Here is a 21,347-nt window from a genome sequence, read left to right as displayed (position 1 = left end):
CTAACCATCAGATTTACAAACATTTTAAAATCACAAACATCTCAAAAGACATCTGCTGAATGTCTTATTTATTCAGTGTCTTATAATCTCATGACAATGCAATAAGCCTTGATTATGACATTCAGGATGCGAACTTACAATTTTATGCCGATGATTCTGTCGTGTACAGCAGCGCTTCCTCCAGACAGCAAGCCTTGTCTAAGCTTCAGTCAGCATTTAATATTATTCAGTTAAGGCTTCACAGTTTAAAACTTGTTCTGAACACTGATAAAACCAAGTATATGTTATTTTCCAAATCAAAAAAACCTGAAAATAATTCAGTATCTCTTCAGACCTTTCAAGGTACAGTGATTGAATTAGTAAAAGAGTACAAATATCTAGGCATCATAGTTGATGATGCCTTATCTTTTAGTTCTCATATCACTCAACTGAAGAATAAACTGAAAATCAAGCTTGGGTTTTATTACAGGAACAAGTTTTGCTTCTCTTTAATGTAAAAAGAAATTAGTCTCTGCTACTTTTCTCTCTGTCCTTGATTATGGTGATGTTGTATATCAGTTTGCACCTTCTTATCTTCTTTCTTCTTTAGATGCCGTTTATCATGGTGCTTTAAGGTTCATATCAAATTGTAAATCTTCAACCCATCATTGCACCTTGTACCATAGAGTAGGTTGGCCTTCTCTGTCTACCAGAAGAAAAATGCACTGGTACTTAATTATTTACAAAGCTATCTTGGGGATGTTGCCTTCCTATCTCTGTTGTTTTATGCAGCAGAAAATTATCAAGAATTATTCTCTTCGTTCGCAAAACTTCTATACTCTTTCTGTTCCTTTTACTCGAACTGAGTTAGGTAAGAAGTCTTTTATGTACGCAGTGCCGTTTGATTGGAATCTTTTCCAATCTAAATTAAAATTAGAAAATCTGCTGACTCTAGAACGTTTTAAATCAGTTATCCGGCGAATAGAAGCTGATCTAACATTATGCAATTGCTTTTAAGTGTTTTTTAGTCCGTCTGTGTGATGTTTATCTGTAATGGAACTGATTGTACTGCTGCACATTTTGGCCAGGACACTCCTGTGAAAGAGATTTTTAATCTCAGAGAGCTCTTCTGGTTAAATAAAAAAAATAAATAAAAATAAGCTCTGTGGTGAAAAATAATTTGAAAGAACATTATTAAGAAGCCTCTAATTTATTGTCATCTACAGCATATTGTTATGAGTGAAAAAGGCAATATTTAGTTGCCATGTATGGAGTTAATTCATGTAGATTAAGAGTAGTAACAACCTTGCAAACTAAATCGCTTACGGTCTCACAGCAACAGGTAAACCAACACTTTAAACTGCTGGTTTCTAAACAGCACTTCATCACCTTTCAGTAAAACATTCCACTTGTTTCTACTAAACCATTGATCTCTCACTGTCTACATCTCTGATTAATAGGTAGTATGTTATAACATATACATTTTCTAATACAAGCTGTACGTCAGTCTGAACTGTGGTAGGCAAGTAAAAGTGTACAAGGAGAATGTGGTCATCCTCTCCTCCGTGCTTCTTTCACAGTAATGCAGAGTGGAAAATGGTCACTCACTGCCAGAGCCTGGAGAAGAGAGACATATTTGGTTAAAGTCCAATGAAATATACTGACGGAGACTGTGTCAATGCCACATTTATTTTTATCCAAAAGTGCCAAGAATGGTGAGAAAATAAAACTAAATATCTAGGACAGTAGAGGAAAAATTGGACCTGCTGCATCTTTTTGAATGACTTTGACCCAGAAACACATGGAGTTTTATGCACTAGAATAAAATGTCTCTGCTTTCTAATGATATAGTTATTATGTTGGTACTCCGTTGCAGAAATATAATTTATTTAAATGTTGGCCGAGACTCTTACGTTACACACAAAAAAAAAATACGCCTATTTTTAAGATTTGTGCATTTCAGTTTCTTAACCAAATTCCATCAAATTAAATTGCGTAATTTAACTAAATGAAATGAAATGAATAAAACTTAAAATATTTATCTTTTTATTTGGTTAAAGATGACTCAAATGGATGGAATTTTTTTTATGAACTTGAAATGTGTATGTGGCAGCGGGGGCGTGGTCAAGCGCCCGTCCGGGAGAGGAAAGCGGTAAGGGCGCTTACACCTGAGCTAAATTATTTGCGGCATAGCAGCTGCCGGCGACGAACTTCCTGGCCTACGCCGACCTGAAGAGGTCTATTCTACAGCGGGTCGGTCGGAGCCCGGAAGAGAATCATCAGCTCTTCCGGGGCATGAAATTAGGACTGTCCGATCGCCCATTCGCGTTCGCTCAACGGCTCCGGGACGCCTGTCGGAGATGGCTGCTCGAGGGGGACCGCGACGTCGAGGGAGTAATCGACCAGGTGGTACTGGAACAGTTCGTTCAACGGCTGCCTCGGAAGACGACGGGGTGGGTCCAGTGCCATCGCCCGGCGTCGCTGGAGGAAGCTGTTCGGCTGGCGGAGGACCACTTGGCGGCGATCCCGAGGGCGGACGAGCCCTCTTCTTCTCTCTCTCTTTCCCCTTCCTTGTGTCTGCCCCTGCCCTCTCCCCCTCCCCTATGTTCTCTCCCTCTGTTCTCTCCCCAGGGCCCGTTCCTGCCCGCGCAGGCGTGGAGGGTTCCAGAGACCAACTTCCCGGCCTTGGGAGAATGTACCCTCCCATTCCCCGTCATTCAGCCGCTCTCCTCCTCAGGTGGGGGCGCCCGCCAGCACAAGTGCGGCCGCAATGCCTGGGCCGGCCTGTTGGAGGTGCGGAGACCCAGACCACTTCCGGGATCAGTGTCCGCTGATGGAGGTGGGGACGGTGGTGCGGGTCTCCGACGTCCCGCTGGCTGCCCCCTATCGGGCTGGAGCATACCGGATTCCGGTAAGGATCATGGGGGGTATTTACCAAGCTTTGCTGGATACCGGCTGCAATCACACCACCATCCACCAACGCTTGGTTCAACCCGGGGCTTTGGGTTTAGCTAAACTGGTGAGGGTGAGGTGTGTGCATGGGGATGTTCACAAGTATCCCATGGTGACTTTGGCGATTAAATTCAGGGGAAGAAACCATAGTGTGGAGGCAGCGGTTAGTTCCCGCCTCACTCATCCGCTAATCTTGGGTACTGATTGGCCGAGCGTTAAAGATATTTTAGAGGGTATTTGTGCAGATGGGTCCTGCATAAAGAGGTGTGCGGTGTGCGATGCTTTGGCAGGGGAGGCGGAGCCGGGGCCGTCCTCGGCTGCTCTGAATGACGAGGAAAGGGGCGAGGTGGTCGCCCCTCCTCTCAGGGAACTCCCTGAGGGGGACTTCCCTCTAGAGCAGTCGCAGGACAAAACCCTTAAACATGCTCTTGACCAAGTGAGAGTAATTGATGGTCAACAGCTTCGGCCGGGCATCGCCATTTCATACCCGTATTTTGTCGTGATTAAAGATCGGCTATATAGAGTGACACAGGACGCTCAAACAAAAGAGGAAGTGACACAATTGTTGATTCCACGGAGCCGCCGGGAAATGATTTTCCAGGCAGCTCACTATAATCCTATGGCCGGTCACCTAGGGGAACAAAAAACACTTCTCCGTCTAATAGCCCGTTTCTATTGGCCGGGCATTGGCGGTGACGTCCGCAGGTGGTGTGCGGTGTGCCGTGAATGTCAGCTGGTAAACCCACCGGCCACCCCAAAAGCGCCATTGCGCCCTCTACCTTTGATCGAGGTCCCCTTCGAAAGAATTGGGATGGACCTCGTCGGGCCATTAGAACGGACGGCACGCAGACATCGCTTCGTGTTAGTCCTAGTGGATTACGCGACGCGATATCCGGAAGCACTGCCTCTGAGCAACATCTCCGCGACGTAGTGTTGCAGGGGCACTCTTCAAGATAATCTCCCGGGTGGGGATTCCGAAAGAAATCTTCACCGATCAAGGCACGACTTTTATGTCACGAACACTCCACAAACTTTACGAGCTCTTGGGCATTAAAATCGATTCGCACTAGCGTGTACCATCCGCAGACGGATGGCCTAGTGGAACGATTTAATAAGACTCTCAAGAACATGATTCGTAAACGATGACGCTAGAAATTGGGATAAGTGGCTGGACCCCCTTTTGTTTGCAGTACGAGAGGTCCCACAAGCCTCCACAGGGTTCTCCCCGTTTGAGCTGCTGTACGGGCGACGCCTCGCGGGTCCTCAACGTCATCCGCGAAGCTTGGGAGGAGGAACCTTCTAATAGCAAAAATGAAATTCAGTACGTTCTTGATCTTAGAGCAAAACTCCACACACTGGGGCAATTAACACAGGAGAATTTGCTCCAGGCTCAAGAACGCCAATGCCGGCTGTATGACAGGGGTGCTCGGCTACGGGAATTTGCACCGGGAGATAAGGTGCTCGTATTATTCCCAACATCGAGCTCTAAATTACTCGCCAAGTGGCAAGGACCCTTTGAGGTCACACGACGAGTGGGGGACCTCGATTATGAAGTTAAACGTACCGATAGAGGGGGCGCGCGTCAAATATACCATCTCAACCTCCTGAAATTGTGGAGAGAGGCGGCCTCTGTGACGTTGGCCACGCTAGTTCCGGAGAGGGCGGAGCTCGGACTGGAGGCTCTGTGTCTGCTTTTATGCTGCTCTCCTCGTGCTCACTGGAATTAGAGACAGGTGTTAGGCATAATTTAGCTCAGGTGTAAGCGCCCTTACCGCTTTCCTCTCCCGGACGGGCGCTTGACCATGCCCCCGCTGCCACATGTGTAAATCTTTTCTTTTGAGTGTAAAGGCCAAAATATGCTTCGGTTGTCCATGTTGCTGATCGCTCCACGCACAGTGTGCATGACTCAAATTTCATCATCAGCACAGTCAAGCATGGCAATCATTTTCTGGGCCCACGGGTGCAGTCCTCATCTGGGCGCATCGTCAGCGCATGCCATTGACTGCACTAAAAGTGTATCACAAAGCAGTTGTAGCGGGCATGCGTCAAACGCGTTCGTATTCGCTCACAGTCAGATAGTATACTTTGAAAGACCGAGCGCGATCCTATCTGGAACGCAACAAAACGAAGTATATCCTGGCCTTAAGATGTATTTATATATAAAATAGGCAGCATCAGTGCTTTAGTGTCTTAGAAATATTTGATGAATTACTTACCAAAAACATATAGATATAGAAGAACATATAGATATATAAAACTCATTAAATAGGATTTACCTGTCGCTCAGTGAGTTTAAATTCATCTTTGAAGTTGAACACCTCCACTGATTCAGGGTTCACAGCTTCAACCATCTTCTCTCCATGGAGAACGACCCTGCAGCCCGGAAAATAAGAACAAGTCATTGGATGACTTTAACTGAGCCGTGATTGCATTTAGGATCATTCGTTTCTTCATAACACATCCACTTTAGACATGTGTCAAATACATCAATATCCAATAAAACGGTGACATCAATTGTGCGGAGCGCTTTATTAACCAGTCATTGGGCCTTCGCACAAAAGGCCTGTTCTGGAACTGTGCAATGAGATTATCTTCTCCTAAAGAGCTGCTGACCTGTGCAACATGATCACACGGGAAGTCGTCGGCATGTTCTTTCCAAGAGTACTCTGGGATCGGCCACTTTATGCAGACTTACTGAAAAGAGGCATCTCCTATCAGATATTTTTGGATTGGTTCTGGCATGTTTATCTTCCCTAGTGGTGAGAGTGGAACGTGGGAAACCCAGGTTCGAATCCCGCACTGAAACCAAGAAGTAAATCACATTTGCGTAACCAGTGATGAGAACAATTTGGAGGTTGCCGTTTTCCCTCTAACATTACATTTGTACTCCACTGATGGTTGGGTTTAGCTTTGGTATTTGGGTTGGGGGTACGGTTTATAAAATATGCATTCCTCTTCTCTCAACTCGCATTTGGTGCCCCTCTGTGGACATTTGTCTTGGAAAAATGGAGCTCACACGTGCCCATACGCCCAACAACACTTACCGTTTCGGCCACTGTGGGGCAGTGTTTAGCCTTTTGATAAGCACAGGACAATTTTACCTAAAGAAAAGTCAACCTACCATTCCAGACTTCACTGTGAGATCAGCCTGACCTGTCATAAGCACATTTGGTCGACGCCTTCACTGATGTGTCCAGCTTGTCCCCGGTCAACCACACAAATTCACTATCAGATCGCAGACGGATGTTCACCCACTGTCTCTTTTGCACATAACCGCAGGCAGCGTTGAAATCGCCCATGATGATGAAGTTCTGACAAAATTAGACCAGATGAAAACGGAGTTAGGAAACAGGAACTCAGAAGAAACCAGAGACACTTTGAGGGAGACACCAGGTGCACAGAAGACCAGGTGCATGGGAGGATCACTTTCAGTCATGTAGAAAAATCTCTCAGTTTGGCTGGTGTGCCTATTATTCTATACGCTCAAGTACTACTATAGCAGTCATTCAAACTTTGCAATAACAAGTATAGGAATGAAATCAACAGTTCAGTTAATAATTATCTACAAAACTAATGTCAAACTTTTATGCATAGATCACAAGAAACACAAATTAAGTCAAGCGTGTCCATGTCTTTGACATCACATTGTTTTTAGATTGTCCCATTTACATACATTTATGTATTGTTATTCCGTAACATGACATTTTTGTTACCAGTGCATTTTTTGCATCACACCACATGATGATATAAAGTCAAATTAAGAAATTCCTACCTCAGATTGCCACAGCTCTGAGACATTTTGATAAACATCATACAATTCATCAATTTCTTTCACGGCTGCCTCTGGGACCGTGTGAATGGGAATGATGACAAAATCCTTGATTTCTGGAAGACAGCAAATGCCCTCATTACATGCCCTCATTACAATAGCCACTTTACAATCTTTCACCTTGTAGATGTTCTTGGTCTCACCAGTTTTTGGAGACGAAAACCAAACGACAAACGGCTCTCGAGCAAAAGCGTCTTCATCTCCAGTTTGTTTGTCTGGATACTGATAGACTGCATTCACAGACACCATCTTCTGCCTGACATGATTATGAGAAGCATTGTTGTGGCCCGATTAGATTTCAGTACTTTTGGATTCATTACAATTTAGCATTTATCTTATTTGAAAGTGAATTTCATTTGGGATCCTTCTTGTGTACAGTAAATGTACAGAAACCAATATAAACAAAATCAAATCGGTTTTTGCATGCAGACCAGCACTCTTATAATCCTGAATTATCTTTAATGAATCACACATACCTGTATATGAATGCATACTGCTCCTTATAGGATTTTCTCCCCAGTCTCTCGCTAATAACGTAACTAAATTCATCTGCTCGTGTTCTGTATGTCCTGTAAAAGACAACCATTGGGCTAGCATTAACAGCATTTTTGTAACGGATTAAAAACTTTTGCCAGTCATTTTAGTTTTTGTTTTTACAGCAGAGGCATATTTACCTGTTCAGGACAGTCATGAGTTGACGGAACGCATTCCCTGTCGCATCTTTGATCTCTATGATGAGCATGAGGTCACAGCGACAGATGATCTGCAGTATGACAGGAGAATCAATTATATCATAAGATTTATGACATTAAAATTACATCACTGTAAATATACAATTTTATAGGGGTCATGACATGAGGAATTACATTTTCCTTACTCTTTTGACATGCAAGAGTGTATGGTATTATAAAATACTGAGTTTTGTTGAAACCAAGCTGCTAAAACGACTCTACAGCCATGGCCAAAAGTATTGGCAGTGACAAATTGTGTTTCGCAAAGATTTCTGCTTCAGTTGTTGTGGTGTTGGTTCACATTGCTTCTAGATTATAGTGTAGAGTGATCAGATGCATTTTAAATAATTGCAAAAAGCTTCATTGGCCCTAAAAATGAACCATCACAAAAACCCAAATTTCCTTCATTAATCATATCAGCAGCACCTTGGAAAGTGTGATGAGTACTACCCAGATAGCAAAAAATGTCCGCACGGCTTCGTTTTGCCGCCGTCCCCAAGCTGTCGGCTATAGGTGCGTTCAGACGGCGGGCCGCCCACTTCATTTTCTCTGGCGGTTGTCTCGCGGCAATCGACCGTGGCCGGCTGGCGGCAAGCCGCTTTGAAATACGAGGACAGCTTAGACTCTCAAAATCGACCAGCCATGTTGGCTATTATTATTTTTTGCTCCAAAGCCATTAGGGTTTATAACAGATTCTTGACTCTTGATTCCATGATAAGGTAAGGTTTAGGAAATGACATTTAAATTACTTTGAAACTCTGAAGCGATTATACAGTAATATATGTAAAATATATTGAATTATTTATGCACAGGTGAAAATTGTTTACATTTATTTGATTGATGCACATTGAGACATGCACCAATAAACCAAAAATAATTCCTTTTTGTAAAACTTACTTGGCAATAAATATCTTTCTGATTCTGATTAGGTTTTAAAATAGATATTTAATACAGGGTATGAACAATTTAGCAGAATAAATTGATGAAGTTACACTTTTCACCAATGCCTGTATCAGTGAACAGTGAAAGACATCTGCAACATGGCCAAAATATCGGGTAGCCTATACTTTAATTATTTTTTATTAATTTGCAACCATGGTGATATCTATCATAAACATGAAAATCCCTGTTTTGACGTGAAGGATAAACTCAATGAAAAAGCGAAATTATCCTCTGGTTTCACAGTTGCGCAGAAATTTCGTTTATGTCTACATTTTTTCCAACCTCGATTTTTTTTTGTTATTTTACCTTTTACAGGTTTTGCAATTTGACCTGTACAAATGTTTAAGAAAGTGTTAAAGTCCCTGTAAAGGTAATAAAAAAAAAATCTAAACGCATTATAAATGTTAAAAATGTATTGCTAAAACACATGACAAAGACTGAACAGTGAAGTTCCGCTGTCGCCAAATCTGTTTCCGGTTTACTTGCTTGTCGCCCAAAATGTCTGTTTTTACTCGATGTCTCCAGAATCTTCTGAAAATACGCGTCAGCGATGTTCATCGCATTGTTGATGCCTGGTCTCCTGCTCCGACAAGCAAGAGGGACAAGGGCTTTAAACTCTACATATCGAGTTATCTGCACAACTACAAGGGTAAGTATTTTAATCTAATGTGGTGTGCCGGCAGATAGCGGCTAAGCTAGTTCGCCACGTGTTCATTTTTAATGTAACGTTAGTATAGAAGCTTGTTTTTTCTTAGTTTTAAAGCAGACTGTTTGTTAATTTTTGTGATAATTGTGATATCAATTATATTAACTTGGTCTCCTCTCAGTTTCTAATAAAGATCAGGACACCGGTGAAGTCACTGTCAGGGCATTGTGTTACAGGGCCATGAGAAAAGCAGATAAACCTCACAGTTTGAGTGTATGGTGAAGCTAGAATTGATAAGACCGCAGTTACAGGCTTGTTACTTTAATAGCCCGATGTTCCTGGGGACTCGGCTAAGGTTATTCATGTTTAATGTAACTCAAATGAAAACAGTTATTGTAGGCAGGTAAGTTTCCCTAGCTGGTCCCCTCTGTGTAAAATGCGTTCTTATTCAAGTTTTCAACTCAGTCATTCGTTTAAGATGCAATCTTGTGTTATAAGTATTAGGCTATCATGATTATACAGTGAGCAAGCTATATAAATAAGTATTTAATATAATAAGTGTAGAGCAACAACCAAGGGTGTAAGGTAAAGGCTGAATATTGTAGATTTATTACAATATGTTGCATGTTTGAATTAAAATACCTGTGGATATGCAGGAGCACACACTCTACAAAGGCCTGACTGGAGATTTGCCTGATCTATCCGTCCTTCAGGTGAGTAGGGATATAACAATAGCACATTTCACTGTACAGTATGATATATCAACCAAAATCTGTATACCAATATTTCATTTTCTTTTTCCTCCCCTTTTACAAACAAATATTCTGCTTCAAAGAAAAAAAATGAAATTGATGTTCTCATAAGGGTTCTTCATTATGAACTTGTATGCCATGCATAACATACTGTGGATAGAAATTACAGGGAAAGTTACTGGTATGATAATTGTGGTTATATTATATTACTATTATATTTAGTGTATTGCTAATCAATATATTGTTACTTCCCAGATGACAGCGGCTCGGCTTCAAGAGCAGGTGAATCAAGTTGGGACAATGTTGAAGACATTTGCTCGCACTGGGCAATCAGGTACAACTTGCAAACAACACCTGTGGTTGTTGGTTTAATTCCCACTGGGGCCACCTGTACATGTAGTAGACGTAGATATAAATGTCAAAGTTTAGTAGTTGAGGGACCAGGACTGACTACTTTATTCTTTTATTCTGGGAACCCCTGTAGGTGCAGATCAAACCCTAATACTGCGACGTCTTGGGAGTTTGGCGATGTTGTGCGTAGCATGGACGACAAAATGCTATGCTGCAACGTTTCAGTGCCAATGTGTCTGTTGGAGAGTTATCCCTGCCAGGGGAACTGTTACTCCCCCCTAGACACCCAGGAACATTTGGCGTTGCTTGACAACAGTTTGAGGCAGGATAAAGAGCTCCAGCAACGATTTGTAAGTGTGCCGATTTAGTTTATAACGGTATAGGGTAATCTAAAAAGTACAATTAAGATCGTACACTGCATATTCTACAGTCTGAATCCACAGCCTGTCACATTTAAAATTTATGAGAAGCTTCAGAGAAATGTAATTTGTAACATGTTTTTTATGTATTTTCAGCTTCGGTTTTGGCAATCAAATGTGGGAGGGACCTAAAGACAACCGTGTGGCTAATGCTCCAGAGTATCTTCTCTAATCACCTTTCCATCAATACAACCTGGACTGGTGTAGGGGATAAAGCATGTTTTAGAGACATGTTCCTGAAGACCATTGTTCAAAGTAAGTTGGATATTTTTTTATATTTAAGTAGATGTGTATGACCTTATGCCATTCAAATGGAATGACAGATCTTTATTTTCATCACTGACAACTGGAACCCTTTCTTTATCCTGCAGTCAGTAACATCAAGACCCCTAAAAAAGCCTGCTAAAAGTGTCAGACTACACTCACCCAATCCACACTGTTCACTGTGGAAATTGCTCTTTTTTTTTTTTTTTTTTTTCTCTCGTGACCCTGCTTTGAGGGCAGTTCCTTGGATGAATATGGGATGGTTTGTCCTTTTATACAGGCATACGAGGAATCACTGAAGATATGCCAATTTGCACTGCCTCATTCTGGAGGTCGGGAAAACCGGTGATTCTTAGCCCAGAAGTCCCCAACCTCTCCAGACATTCTGATTGGCTGTGTTCTCTACAGCCAGATTTTCTGCTGTTAATTATATTTATTCCCACCTGTTGTCATGTGTAAGTTGAATGTCAAAATGTATATTATACCTGCACATTCCTTGATACCAAAGATCTCAATTATTTCATATACAATTTGCTGCTTATTTCATTGTTACAGTGCTTAACTATTCTATTTTTAAATATAGCTTGTAAATCCTAGATTATACATCTAATACTTGATATTTGCACATTATCTGGTATCAAATATTCTACTTACCGTGACTTTAGTATTGGCTTATTTCATTCCGTCAGTGCTTAACAATTCTATTATAGTTTGCAGGGGCGTAGCACCAAATTTTGGGCCCTGGGTACAAACCATCTTGCTGGGCCCCTGTACCAAATATGTATGTATAGAAAACTGACTTCTAAGGGGCCCCCCCTGCCTCAGGCCCTGGGTACTCGGTACCCTTTACCCCCCCAGTCCGACGCCCCTGATAGTTTGTAAATCCTATTTCATACCTCTGATACTTGATATTGCACATTAACTAGTACCAAAAATTCTACTTTCATTCCATCACAGTGCTTAACTGTTATTCTATTGTTACATATAGCTTGTAAATCCTTGTGCCACAGGTCAGCATTGCAGTTATAATGGTATATTCTACTCCAGAGCTTTACTCTAAATTATTACCACTTAACCTATTGTTAGAAATGACTTGTAAATATGATGTTATACCTCAATTTATTTGGTATCCTGCACTTTCTTTGGTACCAAATATCCTCATTGCTTATGTTTACTGGTAATTCTTTTCATCCCAGAGCAGACCTCTTTATATTATTAACAATTATTGTAAGTGTTACAATAGTGTTTTTAAAAAAAAAAAAAGAAATTGGAAACCTGCATGTTCTTTTGTGTGTGTATATATAATGTTTGTATTTTTCTGTTATTTATATTTCAGTGATATGACATTTGTTTCAATGACAGTTACTGTACTTTGAAATGTGGAATTAAAACGCCAAATGGAAATTTGTCTGGTTTGATCAATCATTATTCTTGATAAACTGCATGCTATAAATATATATATATATATACATACACAATAAGCGTGACAGATCGCTCGAAAAAGCGTTTGCCTCCGACGGTCCAGCCGATATAACGGCGCGGCGGCTGGCCAGCGGGCCGTCCGCGTATCGAAGGCGGCTGCCGCTTTTAAAAAGCGGCTGCCGCTGGCAGACCGCCGTCGAACATGTTTGCGATATCGGTATTCTGCCGCTTCTACTCCAGCCGCCAGCGGACCGCTGACTTCTTGCTATCTGGGTAGTCAGGAGAAATCACTATTATTCTGACTGGATTATAAGAGTAGACTGATTGATATAAAAAGGAGGGAAGAAGTGCTTCCAATCATTGTGTTCTTGTTAGCAATGGTTACCGCTAAAGAAAGACGTGCAGCCATTATCGCTTTGCATCAAAATGGCCTCACATGCAAGGAAATTGCTGCAAAGAATATTGCACCTGAAAGAACCATTTACCGGATCATCAAGAACTTCAAGGAGAGAGGTTCAACTGCAGTGAAGGCTTCAGGATGTCCCAGAGTGTCCAGCAAGCACCAAGACTGTCTCCTCCTGAGGAGTCTGCTATGGTATCGTGTCATCACCCGTGCAGAGCTCGATATTTGCAGCAGGTTGGTTGGTGTGAGTGCATCTGCACACACAGTGAGGCGAAGACTTTTGGACAATGGCCTGGTGTCAAGAAGGGCAGCAAAGAAGCCACTTCTATCCTAGAAAAACATCAAGGACAGACTGAAATTCTGCAGGAAGTACAAGGATTGGACAGCAGAAGACTGGTGCAAAGTTATTTTTTCTGATGAAGCCCCCTTCCGACTGTTTGGGACATCTGGAAAATTGATAGTCCAGAGAAGAAAAGGTTATCGCTACCATGAGTCCTGTGTCGTGCCAACAGTGAAGCATCCTGAGACCATCCATGTGTGGCATTGCTTTTCATCCAAGGGAGTGGGCTCTCACAATTCTGCCCAAAAACACTGCCATAAATAAAGAATGGTATCAAAACGTCCTGCAAGAGCAACTTCTCCCAACAATCCAGGAGCAATTTGGTGATGTTCTGTGCATTTTCCAGCATGATGGAGCACCATGTCACAAGGCAAGAGTGATAATGAAGTGGCTCGGATTTTGGATCCATAGCCAGGCAACTCCCCGGATCTTAATTCCATAGAGAACCATCCTCAAAAGGCGAGTGGACAAACAGAGACCCACAAATTGTGATCAACTCCGAGCACTAATAAGGCAAGAATGGATCACCATCAGTCAGGATTTGTCCCAGAAGCTGATATCCAGCATGCCAGAGTGAATTGCAGAGGTTATGAAGAACAAGGGTCAACACTGTAAATATTGACTGTTTGCATATATGAATGACTCTTTGAATGTTTTTGCCAATAAAAGCCTTTAGAACTCATGACATGTTTATCATTGTTTTCCAGTGTTCCATAGAAACATGTGAAAATATAATCTACAAATACTGAAGCAGCAAACTTTGTAAAACACAAAATGTATGTCACTGCCAATACTTTGGGCCACGGCTGTACTTCCTAAACACTGATGTAATTTGCATTGGACCACCTCAACAACACATCAATGCCTACTTTACCTCATTACTTCCATAGCCCCGGCCAGTAGTGGTGAGCAGCGAGATGGCAGGTCAGTCAAGAGCAGAGAGCCAATCAGAAAAGTGGGCATTTACGGTCAAGTCTTAAAGGAGAAGCAGCACCAAAACAGAGCGTTGTCCAACAGAGGGTGAAAATTATCATGTTTTACAATTATTATATTTTTTTGTGCTGAAAGAACTTTACTAATTGAACATATTAAATAAAAACCGGCATGTCATGACCCCTTTACGGTATGGTGACGAGCCATCGAAAGCTGAATTTCTGTAAGGGATAATAATAACTTTGTCCTTCGTAAAAACACAATGAGAACGTCTTGTTCCAATTTGTCCTCCTGTTAAGACACAATGGATACAAAAACTGTGCAGCTTCCAGTGAACTCTCTACAATGGTTACGCAACTGTCATTCTTTTATGTTACACTTAATTAACTTTTATGTTACATAATAATATCTTGACATTCACATTTATTTGGTTTGTAATGCATTAATGTTGTCTTTATTTAAATGCAAGCACATCAATAGCCAGTGCATGTAAGGTTTGTCAGTCTTGTAATGGTTGTACTTCCATGGAGGAGTTCATAATACAATCAAACATAAAAAACAATGTAAGGGGGAATTATAAAGCAGTACCTTTAACAGCCATAACAGCCACACATTCTCATGTGGCATTAATTAAATAAATATCAAGCAAATTGAACATTTTACAGACATTCAGTAAACAAACAAACTCACCTTGACGATAATGTCCAGCACATCTGGTTTGGAGATTTTTCTCTCTCCAAATGACTGTATGTTGAAGGAGCATATCTTTAGGGTCAGGACTCCTCCGAGGTTCAACAGCAGGAACAGAGCTCTGGTCAGCGTCATTCTGAATGAGGTGTATTTGAATGAGAGGGGAAACAGTGAACACCCCTTAAATGAAACTTTAGCGACTGTAATAGAGCTTAAGTGTTGTTACGCAGACCAGAGGAGTGCCAGATGGCTCATCAGCTGATGCTTGTCTCCTCCAATTAGGCAGTACATATAAACTCATCATTCAGAACACACTTGTTCTTGTCTGTCGTACAGACGATCGCTCTGGACGATTCTTCCGGCAACATTGTTTCTTAATATTTTGCGTTCACAGCGACCGCCACTTTCTTTCCATCTTACCTGACTAGAGCAATTACCGCAGCACCCATCATGTCAATCTGTGCCACCTAAATGAAGTTGCTGCCCCATAAACGTGTGTGTGTGTGTGTGTGTTATATTGCAGTTCTGACTGTGCATTGACTTCGTTTGAAGTTCAATTAATAAAAAATTATAATAAATAAATAAATATATATATATATATATATATATATATATATATATATATATATATATATATATATGAGAGCTAGAGAAACATACAGCCAGGGGAAGGCTAAACATTATGTAAATATATTAAAAGACTCGCATATAAACAGTTTTAATTGCTTTCTTATTATGTGAATGAAAAATAGTTTTGATATATACTTGAGTTTCATTTTCAAGAACCAAAAATAAAGGTTGGGTTTTACTGTACTTACATTTATATTTGTGAAATTTAGTAAAAATTAAAGCATTCTCTTTTGGGCTTTGTGACGTCACTCTCCACCACATCTTGCTCAAATCGCTCCAAACCGGTGTCATTCTTTTGTGCTCGATTTGTGCCGGTTTGTGCTGTTGAAAGAAACAATCTAACTAATTCCCTTACATAGAAATAATAAAATGTTCTCCCGGATCTGTGACGTCAGTCATGCGTCCAATGCACTCATTTTCTGACTCCTTCGGTTGTCCTCCCTCCATGCAGGTTTCTTACCGTTGCTGTCATTGTTTTTGTTTTTATATTGACAGTTTGATCATTGACAGTAACTTCAAGCTTCAAATCCAAACTTGCTTCCAAATCCAATACTTTTTATACAGATATTGTATTTCTGTAGTCATTGAGATTAATAGATTTATAGGGATAATTGAATCTGTATAAAAAGTACAGAACATTTACTCCCAAAAACAAGTCTTGTGCTGTATGAAGAATAATATTCTGAGTGTTTTGCAGTTGGTTTCATGTCTCTAGGTCAAATGGTCATTGAGTTTAATGGAATTAGAATATTACAAACATTTACATTAGAACACATAGAATGTAAATTCCACAAACAGAGCATTGTGTCATGAAAGGGATATTTTTAATGAACATTTCATATTTGTTGTGATGTCATAATATCAAATCGTTAAATTGTTTAATTGATTTTTAGGGCTAATAAAATGTATATGAAATTATGAAAATTGTATGTATTAACAACAGCACCATTTCTCAAATGGTATCCACGTATTTATTAATACATCAATAATACATTAATTGAATCACTCACAATTTCGTTTGGAGAGTAATACACTGAGCCCCAATCATATGCATAAGCTAAGTAAATATCAGAACAGATTATCTACTACTTTTATAAATAAGTACTGTGTTTTAGGTGACTCCATTCAAATGATGAAAATACTTTAAATTATACTCATAATAATAATAATTCCTTAAATATATTTAGCATTTTTTGTTTCCAGCTCAGTATAGGGGGACTCTCCTCAACCACCAGCAGTGGATGATGTGACAGCAGCCATACTGCACCAGTACACTCACTACACACCAGCTACTGGTGCAGAGGAGAGAGATACAGCCAATTAATGGATGGGGAATATTAGGAAGCCATGATTGAGAAGGGCCAATGGGGTTACACCCCTACTCTTTTCAAGTGTTCTGGGAATTTTAATCACCACAGACAGGCAGGACATCTCGGATTAACATCTCATCCAAAAGACAGGGCCTTTTTACAGTATAGTGTTCCTCACTCGATGTTCAGTGGGGGTCTCTGTGGGGGTCATGACATCTGTTGCAGGGCTCCCTGTTCCTCTATTCTTATCTTTTCTATCTGCAAAATTAACATTTATATTTCCTATTAACACACTAAAGCTGAAGATATAAATAACCATCTTAAGACAAATGCTTTTGTGAAACATCTTATGTGCCTAAAACTTTTGCACAGTACTTTATATTTGTATTTCAGAGATCTCAATATCGACAGGTTTACCAGTGTGTGTACGTCTGCCTCGTTTTTCACTCCGTATACGTGCACAAACGTGCGAGGCCAGCAGCTCTCCTTTGTCTGAAGGGGTTACAAATGGAGTATTGAGTTTGTACTTTGTTTTTTCTAATTTGCTACAGAATGGAAACCTGAACCAAACACCAAACACTAATTTTCCTACACCTCCCAATAGAGGCAAACTACAGGGGTGTATTGCTCTCAGCTGATATCTGGAGTTTCCCATTACACTACAGGATTGTATGCTGGCCAAATGAATGCTCTTTTTACAGGCATATTTGGATGTGTCTTGCCCATTTCCAAAGGTGTCCGCAGACACCACACGTCATTATTTGTCCCTCTACAGGCATAAGAGCATATCCACTTCATTTCACAGGTGCTGGCAGATACCTTGCAACCCCTTTAATCAAAAACTACTCTCTTGACTATCACCATGGTGTCTTCTAAAGCTTGGAAACTCAAATTGACAACATGACCAACTCCTAACATGTGCTTTGATTTGCTGACAAGTGTTGGAAGTGTTCTGTTCTCACAACTCATGAAATAGCATGTCAGTCTCAGTTCAGCATCATGCTGGCCCTAAGCTATTGGACAGTCTTCCTGTGTTCCTCAGATCTGCGTGCACAACAGCTGAATTAAAGTCAAAGCTAAAGACTTATTTCTTTGATCTGGCTATAATCAATTGTAGAGTGTGTCATATGTGATTACATTTAAATCCTCATGTATTGTGGTTGAACAGCGCAGTGGTTATATCTTGTTTTATTGTGCTACAAATAATTGATGTATTGTAATAAGCATTCGCAAACCAGAGTATTGCGAGTAAATGTGAGCATTGCTACTGCCAAGCATTGCATTAAAAACCTGATGCTCTGGTTCAATGATCCCAATACACAATACAAAGAGCTCAATATAATGATTGTGTTCTAATGGCAAGAGGAAAGTCTGCTCCCCCAGGTCCTAATACCTCTTTATATGTGACATGCTCTCATGGAAATAAGATCCTCAATACAATCTCAATCTAAAGCTTCCCATTTGATTTGTAGGTCTAGGTTAGATGACCAGTTATTCATTAACATCCCTAATTGCTGGAGTTGTTTAATGCACTCGAGAGGCACAAGTGCAAGATTTACATTTTACTGCTATATTCTCTGTAACGTTATAAAAGCAGTTATGCATTTTATAGTTTGCAACCACATTTCCTAGCCTTTTTGTTTCATTTACAGAAGTATTTAATTCCCTCTACAGGTGCTCGCAGTTGCCCGCACCTGATCTGCAGGCTCCTTTCACCCCTACCCACCTCTTAGGTGCACGTTGGAACCTTTTACATTCCCTACGAAGTGTCTGTGGACTTCTCAAGCTTCTGACAAGTGTGTCTGCAGATTCTCTATTACTCCTTCACAAAAGTCACAAGCTTTATTTAACTAATTTGCATAAAGTGACAGTGAGTCCATTTATCTCCCTCAAAGCACCATTACTGCTGTCCAAATCCAACACCGCTGGAAGAAGTTTTCCACAGGATTCTACGGGTTCCTGAATTTGGGGAATTTACTGCATGCACTAAGGCTTCCAACTCTTCCCTAGACATTACACTAGCTGATTTTATTTGAAAACTAACCATTTCTATTTATCATAAACATTCAAGTCAGACAAGTAAAAAGGTGTTTCTGTCTCACAAACTAATACTGATTTCTATCCTTTCTCTTCCATGATCCGGTCCCTGAGTCTACGCAAGTCCTAACAAGCCCCTGTTCACTACTGAGGACAGGAACTTCATGTCTACCATCGCCGCCGCATCTGTCAGCATCGTGGACTGACCACTAACCTCTACACAGCTCACTACTTCTGCATCGGAGCAGCTCCTACAGCAGCTTCAACCATCCCCACTTCCACATTACAGACTGTGGTACAACGGTCACCTTCTGCCTATATGTGCTATATCCACAGGAACAATGACATTTTAATTGCAGAAAGCCATAAGCATGTCATTTCGGCACACATCCACCATCCTTCATGCATCTTTATGAGGATGTTTGGACTAATTTCAAGTCCCTTCCATTGTAGTTCCCAAGTTGTTTGTGGGGGGTGAGCATAAAAACTTTAATACAGCTATACACTCTATCACATCTCTCCATTGTCAATCTCAACATCCTCCTCGGTTTCTCAGGAAACTGCTTCCATCGCCAGCTTTTCAGAGGCATGCTATTGTCTCATTCATCTGGAAGCCGCGCTTCCCCGCAGTCGTAACTGTGGTATGCTTTGCCTTGTATCTTTAGGAAGCTTTACAGCAGTCACAACCGAGGTACTCTTCCTCAGCTTGGTTAAAGGAGCTACGCTCCTCGAGTATCACGGCGCACCGCCTTTTGCTTGTCCCGTCAGGGAGCTGCGCTCAGGACTAACCTTACAACTAACTGTTTTCCATCATTATGTTTGGGGCTTCTGCGAGGTATGCCATGTGTTCATCATGGAAGCTGAACCCCTCAGGAGGTGCCTTCCTGCAAAATCAATTGTCCAGAGCTTGTACAAATAAATTCCAATCAAACAGAGTGGTCCTGACTAAATTATGTCTGTACCAATTTGTTATTATTATTATTATTATGTCCGACCATCACCCCTGGTGAGAAAAAACCACGACGCGCCAGTGAAGAGCACTTTTTGCCAGTCCTGTCTGGTCCAGTGAAGGTGGGTTTGTGCCCATAGGCGACATTGTTGCCAGTGATGTCTGGTAAGGACCTGCCTTACAACAGGCCTACAAGCCCTCAGTCCAGCCTCTCTCAGCCTATTGCAGACAGTCTGAGCACTGATGGAGGGATTGTGTGTTCCTGGTGTAACTCGGGCAGTTGTTGTTGGCATCATGTACCTGTCCCACAGGTGTGATATTCGGATGTTAGGATGATTAGCTGTCCTACCTATCTCCCTGTAGCGCTGTCTCAGACGTCTCACAGTACGGACATTGCATTTTATTGCCCTGGCCACATCTGCAGTCCTCATGCCTCCATGCAGCATGCCTAAGCAGCCACGGATTTAGAAAGCAAAGGCCCCTGGGCACAAAATCTTGGAGCCCCCCCCCCAGAACTTGTAGCCCAAACTCACACAGCATCTTAATTTTTAGAAACAGTAAAAGGAAGCTGTGGGTTTTTCTTTAGTTTAAAGGGGTCATGACATGAGAAACCAAATTTTCCTTGATCTTTTGGTATATAAGAGGTCTTTGTATCATTAAAACGTCCTGCAAGTTTAATATTTTAAGACGTCCTCCCCATTCTAAACGAATCATTTATTTAATCAAGCTCAAAATACAGCTCGTTCTGGATTCATAGTTAGAAGTGACGTGTCGGTTAGAAGTGACGTAACAGCGTTTGCATATGACCGCCTCCAGCACAACATAACTACGCTTATAAGCGCAAGACAACTACGCTCATTTCAGTATCGCCGTCGCCTCACAAGTGTTCAGTCGATGGACAGCTGAGCTCTGACAGAGACTACTTGTGCACAGGAAAATTACGATGCCACACAGATGTGCTGTTCCTGGCTGTGGTCAAACAAAACCTCTGAATAAGCTGCCGAAAGATCCAGGCGTCAGGGAAAAATGGATGCAGTTTATTTTTTGCGGACGTCCCAGTCACGGCAGTGTTAACTTAAGCGTTTGTTCTGTACATTTTAAGGATGACTGTTTTGAGAACAAATCTCAATATGATGCTGGCTTTGCCAGAAAACTGTTGCTCAAAGATAAGTCCGTGCCGACTATTCTGGGAACAACGACGACGCAAACTGTAAGTAATCTATTTTAAACTTTAAACTACTTTTAAAGCGCAATTTCATTCATTATGAATAATCACAGTGTTTTTACTTAGTTTACTTGCATATTGTTCTGGCTGGGGCGTCAATAATTGATACATAGGCACTGACGTTAGCCAATCATAACAGTGGGCGTTAACACTGAAGTCTTAAATGGAAAACGCCCCCAAAACAGACTGTTTGAATCAGAGGATGAGAAACAGGGTGGGAAAAGGTCATAAATCACTAGATTTTAAAAGTTTTTCTTAAAAAAAAATATATTAATACTATAATTGCACCTAAGGGAACATAATAATACAATAAAAAAAACCATGTCATGACCCCTTTAAAACAAAACCACTTTCTCCAACTCCATTTCTTGTGATGTTAACTGTGACAGCAAAGGAGATCTATAAATATCTATAAAACAAAAGACAAAATGGAAACTATCACTGAACAAAATCAACAGAAGTTTTTAATAAGAGGAAAAAGTAATAGATAGACCTACATTTTGAGACTGTCAAACTGGTAATGTACGTTAACCTACCGGTCAC

At 41.1% G+C, this 21,347-nt stretch overlaps 1 protein-coding gene across 1 annotated transcript; it reads right to left on the bottom strand.

Moving 5' to 3' along the window:
- Positions 1 to 805: 805 nt before the first annotated feature.
- On the bottom strand, positions 806 to 14,839 carry LOC127633063 (deoxyribonuclease gamma-like). Its single transcript, XM_052111934.1, has 8 exons — positions 14,654 to 14,839; positions 7,435 to 7,523; positions 7,237 to 7,329; positions 6,904 to 7,016; positions 6,704 to 6,816; positions 6,085 to 6,242; positions 5,208 to 5,304; positions 806 to 1,596 (listed from the first exon to the last, which is right to left on the bottom strand). Exons 1-8 carry the CDS (start codon positions 14,786 to 14,788, stop codon positions 1,531 to 1,533), a joined length of 864 nt encoding a protein of 287 aa, XP_051967894.1. The 5' UTR covers positions 14,789 to 14,839; the 3' UTR covers positions 806 to 1,530.
- Between the last annotated feature and the right edge of the window lie 6,508 nt (positions 14,840 to 21,347).

Source organism: Xyrauchen texanus, chromosome 39 (genome assembly GCF_025860055.1).
Source record: "Xyrauchen texanus isolate HMW12.3.18 chromosome 39, RBS_HiC_50CHRs, whole genome shotgun sequence".
In the NCBI taxonomy this organism is placed as follows: Eukaryota; Metazoa; Chordata; class Actinopteri; order Cypriniformes; family Catostomidae; genus Xyrauchen; species Xyrauchen texanus.
Note: the sequence above shows the minus strand (reverse complement) of the source record. Positions and strands in the feature narration are given on the sequence as shown.

Bases quoted from the DNA above. Each gene is read 5' to 3' on its own strand.
- LOC127633063 (XM_052111934.1), bottom strand. From the start codon at position 14,788: ATGACGCTGACCAGAGCTCTGTTCCTGCTGTTGAACCTCGGAGGAGTC. The intron at 7,330-7,434 runs GTAAATATGCCT...TGTCTTTTACAG, and splicing joins CTCATGACTGTCCTGAACAG to GACATACAGAACACGAGCAG. The intron at 6,243-6,703 runs GTAGGAATTTCT...TAATTTTGTCAG, and splicing joins CAGAGCTGTGGCAATCTGAG to AACTTCATCATCATGGGCGA.